Genomic DNA, 14,593 nt, shown 5'->3' with positions numbered 1-14,593 from the left:
CTTGTAAAACTTATTTGAACATTTTTTTTACTCTAGAGGTATCCCCACAACCTAGACCAATATACAACCTACCTCAGCTTGGGCTTACTTATTGCCAAGTTGGGGCCAAGAAGGGGTGAGTTGAGGCAAGACTAGTCCTCTAGGGATGTACACAACCGCCCGCAAGCCAAGTGCATCGGGCAAACCCAAACCTCAGAGTCAAGCCCGAGACTAATGGGGAGCAAACCCATGGCCCAAGATAACTTTGCTACATATTAGGGTTCTTTTGTTCACAACTCCCTAGTATAGTCACCAATTTGTTGTTGTTTCCAAGTGATTGCCTAATTATATCTATGAAGTAGCTATCTTTAGTCCTTGAGACTCTTAGATCAATGGTCAATGAGTAGGAGACAAAAACCTTGTTCTCCTCTGCAATTTAGGTTTTTCTAGACCTAGGGGTAGCCCTTATTATAATATCTTAAAATAACAACCCTTGCATTATGAGATGTTGATTAAAGAAAAAAATTATCACAAATTTTATTAAGGTCTGAATGATTCTTATCAGATCAACTAGATCCTTAAATTCTTTTCATTTAAACACCTTGAGAACATGAAACAACTTGAATGCATTAAAAGAAAAGGATTTTTTTTTAAAGGTTTTAGACCAAAAATATTTTCAAATCAGTGCTTATATAGGGCTACAGAATAAAAATTTTCACATGCAACTACCTTCTTTTGACATCAAAACTTCATACTTAGAGGATTTATGATACCAGTGCCTCACAATGATATATCCAAGAAAGGGTATAACATGCAACTCTACTTAATAATTCCTCAATACATCACATATTTCTCCACATCTTATTTAAATAATGTTTAATCCACTACTTGAATAAAGTGACAAAAAACATACACCATATAGAAAATGCATATATTTAGGGTAGATTTGCATATTAGCTTAATTTTGCAAAATTTGGGGTTGATCACGTATAGTGCATATTAGACCTACACTAAATTTGTGACTATTTTTTGTTATTAGATAATAATCAAGTTGAAAGCATTACAATGTTTGCATAGGAAAACTAAATTCTTTGCAACATCAAACTATTCTTCAATATTTAGAAAGGTTAAATACTCTATCTCTCCTCATTTAATTTCAAAACATATTCATTTATTGTAAATTATTAGTTCTTAACTATAATTTATTAAATCAAAGTTAATTGTGTTTTATTTATGTGCTAAAAATTTAATCAAGTTAGATTTAAATAAAATAGATTTTATTATTTTAGAATATACTAAGGAAAAACAAAATCATTATACATAATTTAACTATTTTAACTCTTTTTCTATCTAATTTATATCTTTTTCCTTTTCTTTATGTTTTTCTATTATTATTTTTTTATTAATGTGATATTACATAGATCATTTCCATACATTGATCCAAAAAATTTACTATATAAGCTTGAAATATCCAAACATGAATCCTAAGAATTATATATTCAACAACATAGTCCAAAAAACCTCTAAAAAAATGTAAGTGAATCACAACTTACATTACAAACAAGATTTAAAATAAAAAATTGAAACCTAGTAAAAAGATTAGAATACCCACCCTATCTATATAATTCGGAAAAATATGTATATCCAAATTACTAACAAACATTAAAAACACCATAGCAACTTAACCAAGGAGAGAATGCCACTAATAAATGTAGAGGATATTAGTTACTATAGTTGGAGTTATTGATATCAACAACTTCCTATTGTATCCTATGAGCTACTCTTGCACCACCACTACTAAATGCAATACATCTTTTTCATGATTAACCGTCAAATTAAAATCATCCAACCATTAAATAGTATCAAATTTTCTATAATATTATGATATGCTGACAATAATTTTTTAACTAATTAATACTTACAATACAAAACAAAATAATATTAATAATCAACTTTAAATTGTTTATGTATATACAAATAAATATTTTTAATCAACAATTTTCTACTAAAATGCTAACAATAAACTTGTTAATATTTAATCAATAATATATGGACTCTTTGAATTATAAAATTGTAATAAAGCAAATTGATATCTTTTGTTTTGATCAAAACTATCATATAGACACATGGTATTTATAACTATATGCCATCTTTAATAATACATTTGTGGCATAGGAATATAAATTTTTAAGGTATAATAGTATACTATTGAGAAGTGGAAAAGTACAACTTTTAAGATTTTGTAAGTTAATTGTGGACATGTAAGTTAGACAAATGATTTATAATGAATTTTCATTTTTTAAGAACATGTAATTTATTATTTTTTTTATTTTTTAAATTCAATTAGATTGTATAGATCTTAGAATCTCTATTAAAGGTTGTAATCAAAATTAAGAATCATTTTTAGATTAAATTACTATAAATAGAAGATCTTAATTTTTATATATACAAGAGAATATTTTCATTTATCTAATCAAATAATCTTAGTCTTATCAACAATAATAAGTGGGTGGAAGAATGATTCTTGCAATCACAAATAAGTTGTCATTATTTAATTACTATTGAGTATATTTGTTTTTTATTTTAAATTTTATTTTGTTTTTATTTATTGAGAAAATGGGGTTTTAGCTTTGTCCAAGCCTAGAGAGACCACTTACGAAGGATCTCATCCCACGAGGCCACATCCAAGGGGCTATCATTGAGAGATACCACTTATGGAGTGAGGCCACTTCTTGGGGGCCATCATTCCCCACACTTCACTTGATCAAATCTGCGAGCTTAATGACCCAATGAAGGCACAAGGCCTGTAAGCTCAGTGGCCTAGCAGGGTTCAAACCTTGGTGGCAACCTCACCAATGAAGTGTTTCTACCACGACACTAAATGTGACTTGTTTATTTTGAATCTGAGTTGTGCAAGGTATTCTTAGATATTTTATACCATTTCCAATCTTTTGTAATATTTAATTGTAGATGAAAGACATAATATTCCCATAGTCCATGTTATTACAAACATAAATACTTATTGATGTAAATACATTTCGTGTAAAAACAAACACTGATGAATGCATATACATTTCAAACCAACCATATGCTGTTTCATAAATATCTATTCACATTATTTTTATTTATTATTCTTTCATAAACCAATTCAACATTATTTTAATTTGATTTACCTATATTCAAATCACTTTTCACAAGCAATGATCACAAATAATTGACATAACACCTTTTTAAACCTTTCAAAATTAATATAATTCCCCATAGACTAACAAAGAACAAGACCTTTTTGTGGAGAAATTTGGCCCAATGTTTGTGGCCAACCAACAAAACTTGGCAGCGTACAAGCCATGTAAAATTATTGAATGGTGATTTTGTAGGCATCCTAAATTCTGAACTAAATGATTATTTTGTCACCCATAACCAGGCACTTTGAAGATAAAAACACTTTAACGTCATTTCAAGCATTCCACATGAAATTCTTGTACACCCAATCAAATTTCATAAATTGACGTCCCCGTCTATACAAGAACATTTCAATTTTGAATGATGGAGAAATGGTGGAGGGCCACCATGATGATGAGTAAAACAAGAAAAAAGGCAAGTTATTGATGTCAATGGGGTGGCCAAAAAGAACAGGTTGCTGGTTCCACCTATTCCAGAGATGGCGAATGAAGGTAGTGCATTAAATAATCAATCCTCGTCCACCTCATGAAAAGGCAGTGGCACGATTTTTGTAGCTCTGAACTTGCCCACATTGGTTAAATGTTCATTCTCCAACCTGATTTGCATTATCACCCATCATTAGTTTCTCCACTTATAAATCTCCACTTTACAAACTCAATAACATTTCAATTTCAACAGTAAATCAAGTGCATGGCATTGGTCCAAAAAAGGTGGGGGGAGTTAATAAATTTTGAAACGCCATTTGTTTTTCTGTTCTTGACGTTTTGTGGGCTCTCTTTCTGATCTGTAAAACACCATGACAAATTAGAATACTATGGTTCTCCTGTTGCAGAGAAAAAAAGGTTATTTGGGATGGGAAAAGTTGCAGAGATTTTATCCGTTTGGAATATTTTTTTGCCCCTTTAATGTTTTAAGATAGTGGTGCTCTAAAATCCATTGTCTTTTCCTGACATGATAATTGCACTTGCAGAACATTAAAGAACCTTAAGTTTGCTGAAAGATTAACAATGTGGTGACTGTCAAAGAAACTTTTAAAAGTATCCATTATACTTAAAAAGATTTTCTTGTGATATTGTGTCTTTTCAGACTACTTTGTGATGTTTTTTTTAATTGGCCGAGTGGAGGGCACCTCAATTTATCTATTCATGCAAGTACTGTCAAAGGCTCTGTGTGAAATGACAAGTGGGTAACGACTTGGATTCATCGATATGTTTCAGACATTATAAAAGTAAAAATCAAATCAAACCATTACCTATAAAAATTCCAGTGTCCCCTTCGAATGACTTCAAGAGACGCCAAAAAGAAACCTGTCACCCTGTAATCAACACTCTCAAAGCTAGAGTGCATTATTGTTTGTAACCATGCCAGTCTCAGTAGTAAGTTCAAAACCTACAATGCACAACACGTTTATTAGATCTCAAAATCCAATTATGAAGACAAAGATGAAGGAGTTTTAGCTTAAGTCTATTAGTTTTCCACAATCCATAGTCGTTTTTGTTGTAGTTTTTAGATTTGATTGTATGTATTTTTGTATCTAACGTTTCGGACTATAGGGTTTAAGCTGGCTGTTTCTCCTAAAAGATGCATCTATTTAAGAAACCGCTACCGTTCCAGTTAAGGATCTCACAGGAGGCTGTTAAACCATGTCACGAATCCCCCTCAGCATTACCCGAGGGGATTCGAACCTGCGATCCTGCTTTGATACCAATTATAAGGAGTTGAGCTGGCTGTTTCTCCCAAAAGATGCATCAATTTAGGAAACCGCTACCATCCCAACCAAGAATCTCATAAGAAGTTGTTAAACCATGTAACGAATCCCAAGAGGATGTGCTGGATACATACCAACACGGATCGCACTCTATGATTTATCATCAGAATTTTTAGAAAGTTTAAAAATATAAATAAGAGGATGGCATACCATAGATATGAAGTAAATGAACTTATGCTTTAGGATAAGTTCATCTCTGAGCCAGGGATTTTTTGAACGAGGGGAAAGAAGTCCCCAGTCCTTAACAAAGTCCCAATATAGTTGATAGACAGTTGCAATTGTTGATGTGATGACAACCAGTGAAAGCCACCACATGTTTTGTTGTTTTTCATATGTCAACCTTGCCCCGGCAGCTACCATAGCAGATACATACTTTCCCAAATTGGCGATGTGATTCAAATCTCCTTCGTCAAACCATCTCCTTGCACACTAGAATCCAAACCAAATATTGCTAAGCTCATACGTCATTAGTAGAACTGATAAACAAATACTAGGTTTCGACAAGGATGTGGTGATTTGGAATTTATTACCTGCATGGCTCTCCAATAGTATGGAAGAAAGGATACAACATACACTAGGTCTCTGTAATGTTTATTGTTAGTGCAAGTACTATAGTTCTCACTCCTGAAACTTCCAGTTCCATAATAGCATATTACATATTCCAATTGCCTTAATAGTGGCACCTGCAAAAACCAGCGAGTAAACAAACTTAGGCCCAAGGAAACTAATTCATATGTACCAATTTAGTGGAAGAGAAAAAGAAATTTACTTAATCTTTATCTATCTAGGTCATTAGTTTTGGGGCATATACGTCCATTTTATATGGAAAATTTACCTGGCTGGTTAGTTGATCAGCCATGAAAAAGTCCACCATCACCACCTTAAGACATGGTAAAAGAAAATCTTATTAGTGAATGTATTGAGTGAGATATTTGTAGTGCATTAAGGAAATGGCTATTCAGCCCTTATGATCTACCAATGCATAAGTTACCGTCATACATCATAATTTATACATTGGTAGATCGTAAGGACTGGCTAACCGCTTCCTTACATTAACGCTGCTGATATGAATGAAATGTGTACCTTGTATAATGGTGACAAAATAATATTTCTCATGGCACGAAGAAAGGCATATCTTGTTGGCCTATAAATCATATTAAGTGGGCATACTAAGACTGCAATGGAGGCCTGCAAAACAAAAGCATGGTAAGCAATTTGGCTTGCTTGTACAAGTAAATCAGTGACTTAATTTAGGGAAAGAAGAAGGTAACGGTAGTTACTAGGAGGAGGAAGCCAGGGATTGTATCTACATCAACTGGTGAGAACCCTTTGGCTCTCAATGCCAGATGGGCAACCATTGTGCCCACCACAATGGTCATAAAAGTGGTGCAGAACAAGAATACATCTTGATACTTGAGCTCTCTATTACGCTTAAATTCAAAGATGAATACATGGTTTATTCGATGGCGTCTCCACATGAAGATATTGCAACCGTACAGGAATATATGCAAGTTTAATAAAGTCAACAAGCTGCAAGAAGAAACAAGCATTCCATTTGTTAGAGAAAGAAAAAGAAGCATAATTCACAGAATTTATGAGTTCATTTCAGTGCAGAAATTCAAGAATAGATTCTCTTGCACATAAGTTTAGACTCCAACTTTATTGGGTGTCATGTCACTTTCTCTTGTTAGTTTAATCCAAGAAAGGTGCTGTGAAATCAACAAAGTTACAAAAGTTGGGGAAGAATCAATGATCAAACCTAAAAACAGGGTAAACTATTTCCATGTATGTTGGGTCAGTCCTGTCTGTGTAGGTGCCAGCTATGTGAGCCATGATAATGTATCCCACAAACAAAGCTAAGAAGCATCCTGTGAAAAGCCCTGCAAGAAAGAACAATATGTTAAAAATGATACTTCGGTACTGCTACCCAAAAAACTCATATGCAACACTATTATGATAATGATTCCTTGGAATTCTTTTTCGTTAAGATTGTACAGGATACCCCACCTGAAAAGGATATTTCATTGGAATTTACAATGTCTGATAAAGCTTTGTTTCTCTAAATACAACTATAAAGAATAACTTACCTATCAAAAATGTGACTGTGTGAGATTCTTTAGGTTGCTTTGGTCTGAGATATTTCATAGCCTTTCTCCGGTTGTCATCTGCAAATTGTTGAACAAATAGTTCTTCAATCTCATCCGAAAGTTTAATAACCTGCAGGTCATCAGGAACTCAAGACCGCAATTAGATCTAACCGGAAGTGGTATCTTTGACTGATAGTTCAATTCCATAAATATAAAATACAGAAACAATTATCTTGATTAAAGATATGAAATTTTTGGATTAGCTTATGTGAACATTTTTCTTAATCGACATTTCGGATCACACTTCATGATCTATCATCAGTATAAGCAAACAAGTGAAGAGAAATGATAGTTTCATCAATATTTCAGATCACATTTCGTAATTCATCATTATGATGAGCAAACAAGAAAAGAGAAATGATAGATCATAGAATGTAATCCAAAACGACGATAAAAACAATGTTAACATAAAATCTAATCAAAAAATGTTAAAATAACAATTACACTAGTCAAATCATGTAAACTTTCCTTAACTGTCACCTTGTCAGAGCTGTTGAAGTAGGACCTCTCAACCACATTCAAGTATATAGGCAAAACTTGTTGGCCTGTCACCTGCAATAACATCAATCAAAAGGGAAAAAATAGTGAGTGGCATCTAGATGTTGGTGGTTAAAGTTAGTTTGTGGGGGTTATTGGGAAAAAAAGGCAGTCGAGTGCAAAAAGCAGTCAATACAATGCATTCTGAGGTTCTGAACTTGGAAACAGGGTCTGTTGTAACACAATATTATCTCAATGGGTTCATCCTACCAATGGTGTAGATACCATCTATTTTCCCACATGAGGTCGAGTAGATTCTCATACGGTCCAAACTTGAAGTTTTTTCTTTTCTAAAAAGCCGGAGCATGCAACTACCAGTGTCACATTTTCCGAGCTCACTAAGGATTGAAAAAGCGAGGAGTGCTGAAAACTTTATTCCTCATCGTGATGGCATGTTCTGCAAGCATATGGGTAATCATTCTAAATGCTTTCGAACTGGGATTCCTCAGCCTAAATTTCCACTGCACAAACTGCATACTAAAACAAAACAGAAACAGAAAACGCTTTAATTCTTAACACAATACACAAGGGATAGAATGGATGGATCCTTTTCCTTTTTATCCACCATGAGGAATCCGGAAAGCATTTTTAGCCAAACTAAGTTTCAGAAAAAGTAGTTTTCTGTACCTTATCAAATTTCTTCAAGATCTTGACGAAGGCAAGCATGTTTAACGATCTGCAACAAAACCCAAAATCAAATTACATTTATTGCTAGGTTTCACAGACAGAAATTCAAATGCTGATGATTCCTGAAAATCACAAAATATGTCAAATTTGAAAAACAAAAGGAAAAAATGTGTACCTGTAAGTCTTGAGGAAACCTAGCCCACGATATAGCTCTACGAAAGCTTTACGGATCATTTTTTCTGCATGGTGGATGTTCTTCTTGCTCACGGTGTTATTTTCCTCTGCTGATGCTTCTATTGCAGTAGAAGGAGCACCTGATTTCTTGGGTTGGCTGAGAAGATCCTCCCAAATGAGGTGATTTAGGGCAGAAATGGTCCTTGATGGCGTAGTGGCTGGAATCTCCATTCTCATGTTGCGCCCCTGCAGATTAAAACTCCTCGATTTTCCATACTTGTTGGACTTCAGTTTTTTCAGCTTCTCCTTGCTTTTTTCAGCTTTTGTTGATCTTCGCTGTGGCGATTCCACAAATGTCACGCCGTTCTTCTCAAAAGCTGCAACCACCTGTAACTCTTGATCACCCGCCGCCTCTTCTTCCTCATCAACCTGCCCATCTTCTTCACACTCATGAACGCTATCTGTTCAGCAATACAAACCAAAGTGAAAATCAATAACCCATGAAGCAAACATAATACAATATTAAAGTTTTTAATCTTCCACAGGCTGTAACAGAGAAATCTTCAAAATCATATAAAAGTAAAGTTCTTAAGAGCTTCCATTGTCCGTGACAGACAAAAACAGAAAATTATTATGTAAAACAAGCTTCTAAATACCCATTTCTGGTTGTACCACATGAAAATCTTTAAAAGTTTCAATCGACATAATCTATCCCAGAAAAGTATATTTCCTTATATTGGTGTTATACATTCGAGAATACTAGATTTGAGTGCTTGAAAATGCCCATTCAATGTGAACTGAACGAACAAAAATTCTACCGTTCTCAAAAAGACCATGTGGGTATGGCAAAAATTCTGCATGAGCTTATCTAAAAATAGTTACATCGATGTTTCAAATAACATTCAATAATTTATCATCATCTGAATTCGAATATCTAAAATTCAAAAAATTGTTTGAATGATTTGAATGTCAAAAACAATCTTTTGAATGAAAGAACTACCTCAAATTTTATCACACAAAATTCAAACTGGTTTTAGAACTATAAAATCCGTATTCATTCAACCACATTACAAAGCAAATGAATGGAATGACATCAAGATTTTATCATGTGGGATCCCTACTACTGATCAACTATGAGCAATGTTATATTTTTATCCAAATTCAAGCTATCTATGAAAACATATGGATACCATTAGAGTCCACGGAATTATTAGAATGCCTGGAATTACTCCCGCCTTCAACATCACCATTCTTGGCCCTCTGCCTGAGGGCAGCTTTCAGTTCCGTCAAATATATCATCTGTTGCTTCAATGACTCTCCTCTTTCAAGAAAGTCTTTTTCCTTGGATTTATAGAACTGATTAACTTTGTTCAACTGGGCATCAAGGGTGTTAAAGAAGGCCTGCGCAGCAGCATCGGTCTCCTCAGAGGGGCCCTGCCCAACGTTGAGCACCTCTGTCTCGTATACATCTTCTCTTGCAGATCCAGACGTTTTATAGCTCACCTGTGGACAAAAAACAAACCACATACAATTTAGAATCCAGATTATGTTCAGAAGCCATCAAATTGCTCAAGAATAGACATGTTCATATCCATACAACCAGGTTGAATTGAATCTAAAAAAAACTCAGACTTAATCAAAATCATAATCGCACAGAGATTAGAGACATTAGATTTTCACAGTTCATAATGATTAGTATGTTAGTATGTCATGAATCAAATGGTATAAGATTTGTTTACATCAAAATCAACATTTAAGATCACATTTCAAACATTAATACAAATAAATCTTACACCGCGTAATCCAAGAAACATAACACACTAACATGCAAAAGATGTTTTTTCAATCTTAGGAGTGTACCCGAATGATGCCTGGTTCAGAGTCTCCACGCAAACATTGGCGGGTTTTTCTCTTAACTAGAGTTGTGAAGTGGGAAAAGAATGCAAGTCGTGTGTCATGGGGGCTGGCTGGATGATCGGCATCCATGGCCCTCTGCTTCATCAAATTCTTCTGAATTTTCTTCACCTCCTTCTTCAACTGCCAATAATTAACAAAAGCCTCTTTCCATTCTGGCACCAACTGTGCCTCGAACTGCTTGGAAAACTTCACCATTTCTCAATCACAGAAAGAGACAAAGAGAGACAAAGAGACTGAATTGTATTCAATTGAATTGAATTCAATCAAAAGGAGGTGAGTTAATGGCCATCTCTCCAAGGCCTAGCACTCTTATTTATGGCGCTTGGCCGGATTATTCACAATTCCCGCCAGTGGCAAAAAGCCTACATTCCCTTGACGATTAATAATTCCCCCCTAGGGCATATTTTAGGATCTAACAATTCCATTAAATCAATGTTTACAGCCACTATCCAATCCCCAACTTGGTGACCAAACCAACCAAAATAGGCATTTAGAGGTATTACTTTCAGATATTCTATAAAATTCTTGTTCCATGGGCCACTCGAGCCTTAATCCAGATCATCGCCCTCTCAATCTCTTTAAAGTGAAAGATTTCACTCTGATAAAAATAATCAGTCATTGTTTTGCACGTGGCATTTAGATCTAGTGGGATTTTGTTCTACATTATTACCTGCAATAATCTTCCCTCAAACCTTTGTCTTTACCAAAAACATTTTATTTAAATAATAATAGTACCTTTATTCTAATCCAAGATTTATTTTTAACTATCAAATTGTAGAAGATACTAAATCAACATATTTTTATTAGTTTAAAGTACATTTTAGTTAACAACTTAATTGTTTGTGTCAACTGAACATGATTGTTTAGTCTAATCGAAGGAGGCTTGTAGTTTAGATGTATGTTTATTCAATTCGCTATTCTTCATTATGTAAAGATAAATACGAGCATATCTGCTGACATATTTCTATAAAAGAATAATTTAAAAATTTGAAAATATTCATCATCTGTCTTACGTTAAGTAGACTTGCCGGCCAGGATAGAGTTCTGAAAACAGAAAGCTAACACTGTACAGTAATGGAAAAGGCTTTGTACAGTCCTTATGATGCAATAATTTCACGGCATCTAACGGGAAATATATGCATAACAAACAGATGGGACGGGAGGGCAAAGAGCCTTTAACCGACCAAAAAGATTATTTTCTTCATGGGCGTGAGATTTGTAAGAATCCTGCGATTACAATTCACTACAGAAAAAGATATCTGTCAGAAGCAACAAAACATGGTGGGAAGCCTTTTGCTAGAGCAGGAAAGAACATTCCTTTATCTACTTGAGAAGTTGGCGCGTTGATCATTAATTTGTATAGGAAAAGAATTGATTTACAGAAGTAAATTTGTTTTTTTATTCATTCGAGAAATTGAAGCATTGATCATTAATTTGTATAAGAAAAGAATTGATTTACAGAAATCAGTTTGATTAAACAGACTGTTTCATAGACTATCCTTAATCTCATGCACATTAAAATTGTCTTCTTTTATACTTATTAATTCGTATTAATTTAGACTTAAACTGAGTGTATTCCTTAATTATATATCCTTTATCCTTTTCTTGTCTGGTTGATGGGCATAAACCAGTTGGGTTGATGGGAGGGAATTGGAGAGTACAAGTTGTGCTTTAGGAATGACAGTGACCATCACCGCTAAGTGCAGTGAAGATACACTCAACGTGGCCACTTTATTTAGAGCATCCCACTAAGTTAGAATCTTCCTGTTCATCTCTCATGTACAAAATATGAAAAAAGGCAAATTTTGGGAGACCATAATTCAAATAAAATAGCCATTGTTTTGGTGCATGTGGCTGAAATTATTCGAATACCCTTCGCTAGTAATTGGAGCTGAGATTATTCGGATACCCTTCTTAGTAATTTTAAAATAGGCATCTAGTGTAATGGTATTGGAGACTTTCCATTTAACTTCATTTCTACAAAATATGGAGAAAGAGAATTCTAATGGTATTAGGACAGTGTATCATTAATGAATTAAAATATGGGAAAGAAAGGCCTATAAAGGAAAATCATTATAAACATATCATTCACATGTGCTATAAGAAAAATAGAAGTAAAATAGAAGTAATATGAGATTTATGGAAAGACAAAGCAAGTTTATCTAAGAAGAAAGGAAAAGTACTAACCAATTCTATGAAAGAGAGAAAAGGTGCTTACATGATGGAACAAAACCTTCATATAATTTTGGTATCCACATTTATAGAGTAAAAGGACACAAGAATATTAAATATGGAAGAATTAGATGCTAGAAATCATAGAGAAATTTTCAAATCTATGATATTAGTATTGATTGAGGCCAAGTACAATGAATTGTGAGTCTATGTGATGTACGATGTATCATGTATCTAAGAGAAAAGGAAAAATACTAGCCAACTCTATGAAAGAGTGAAAATTGCATACATGATGGATCAAAATCTCCATCGAAATGTTACATCCCCATCCATAGGGTAAAAGGACACAAGAATATTAAAGATGGAAGGATTAGATGCTATGATATAGATATCGATTGAGACCAAGCACAATGAAATATGAGAGTTCATTTGATGTAAGATATATCAATGAAGCACAATCCAAAGGTGGGTAGATGAGAATCAAGAAAACATAAAATAAAGTCTCAATTCCAGAGGGAATTTGATTTAAATGATATATAAATAAGGTATGGTTGATATAAATTAAAAAAATTGATAATCAAATATGAAATTTGAACCCTAGAGGTCTCACAAGGTTAGGTAATGTGGATGAAAGAAAAGATCGTAAAATGGACCAAAAACCCTAATATGAGAAAAGGCTATGAAGTTTTGTTGGTGGGAAGGGGGAATTAAAACTTAAAATGATATAAAATAATATAAAGCCCTTTAAAAGCAGATTTACAAAAGCCTAATGGAGAAAGAAAAACCATAAGTATCTAAGATAGTCAAACTCAACAAAAATTTAAATAGATAAGTAGATTCCTTCACTAAAATTAGGTTTGATGAATATTTCAAGTTTAATTAATTTAATTTTGATTTGTGAGAAATCATGTCACATTCTCTTTTAATCTAGAAATAATATTAATAAAAGATATTTAGTTTATTTGTTTGGTTGAAAGATAGTTCTCCACTATTTTGATCATAAATTTTTTAGCATAACCTATGATTACAAATTGTATATGTTCGAAGTAGAATAATGAAATATAGTAATATGAGGTTTATGGAAAAGTGAAGCAAGTGTATCTAAGAGGAGAGGAAAAGTACTAGCCAACTCTATGAAAGCGGAAAAGTTACGTTCATGATGAAACAAAACCTCCATAGAATTTTAGCATCTCCATCCATAGGGTAAAAGGACTCAAGAATATTAAAGATGGAAGGATTAGATGCTAAAAAATATAGAGAAATGATCAAATCTATGATATTTGTATCAATTGAGGACAAGTACAATGAATTATGTGATTCCATGTGATGTACAATGTATCAATGAAGCACAACACAAAGGTGGGTAGATGAGAATAAAAGAAAGATCATAAAACAAAGGCTCAAAGCCTAAGGGAATTTGATTTATACGATATAGGAATAAGATAAGGTTGATATAAATAAAAAATAATTGATAATCAAATATGAAAATGAAACCTTAGATGTGTCACAAGGTTGGGTAATATGGGTGAAACAAGAGATCGTTCAATGATCCACAAACCTTAATATGAGAAAAGGCTATGAAGCATTGTTAGTGGGAAGTAGAAAATCAACCTTAAAAAGATATAAAATAATATAAAGCACTTTAAATTAGATTTTAAAAATGCATAATGGAGAAAGAAAAAACTTAAATGTAAATAAATAAGTGGATTCCTTCACTAAAATTAGGTTAATGAATCTTTATTTAGTAATTAATTTAATTTAGATTTGTGACAAAATCCTATCACAATTTTTTTAAATCTATAAATAATATTAAATGGAAATACAAAGTTGATTTTGGTGGTTGAAAGATAGTTTGTTAATAATTTTTTTAGCACAACTTATAGTTATTGTATATGTTGGAAGTCGAATGGTGAAATATAAAACTACACCTTGCAAGATTTCCGTGTATGTGAATTAGAAATTTATGTATGACAATGATTTACGCTATGTGGCATTGAACTAACATAATGTGCACCTGAAGGTGAGCTTACATCTTCGTTATCTAAATTTTTAAGGTCTAGTGTCAACTGACATCTTTTAGTAGTTTGTT

The 14,593-nt window shown here is 33.2% G+C and overlaps 1 protein-coding gene across 1 annotated transcript; it reads right to left on the bottom strand.

Moving 5' to 3' along the window:
* Positions 1-3,215: 3,215 nt before the first annotated feature.
* Positions 3,216-10,873, bottom strand: LOC131055249 (phosphate transporter PHO1 homolog 1). Its single transcript, XM_057989810.2, has 14 exons — positions 10,276-10,873; positions 9,606-9,918; positions 8,417-8,876; positions 8,242-8,290; positions 7,558-7,629; positions 7,018-7,147; positions 6,690-6,810; positions 6,211-6,460; positions 6,014-6,118; positions 5,766-5,810; positions 5,461-5,613; positions 5,081-5,359; positions 4,415-4,551; positions 3,216-3,757 (listed from the first exon to the last, which is right to left on the bottom strand). Exons 1-14 carry the CDS (start codon positions 10,525-10,527, stop codon positions 3,670-3,672), a joined length of 2,454 nt encoding a protein of 817 aa, XP_057845793.2. The 5' UTR covers positions 10,528-10,873; the 3' UTR covers positions 3,216-3,669.
* Positions 10,874-14,593: the final 3,720 nt, after the last annotated feature.

This window comes from Cryptomeria japonica, chromosome 2 (assembly GCF_030272615.1).
Source record: "Cryptomeria japonica chromosome 2, Sugi_1.0, whole genome shotgun sequence".
NCBI lineage: Eukaryota > Viridiplantae > Streptophyta > Pinopsida > Cupressales > Cupressaceae > Cryptomeria > Cryptomeria japonica.
Note: the sequence above shows the minus strand (reverse complement) of the source record. Positions and strands in the feature narration are given on the sequence as shown.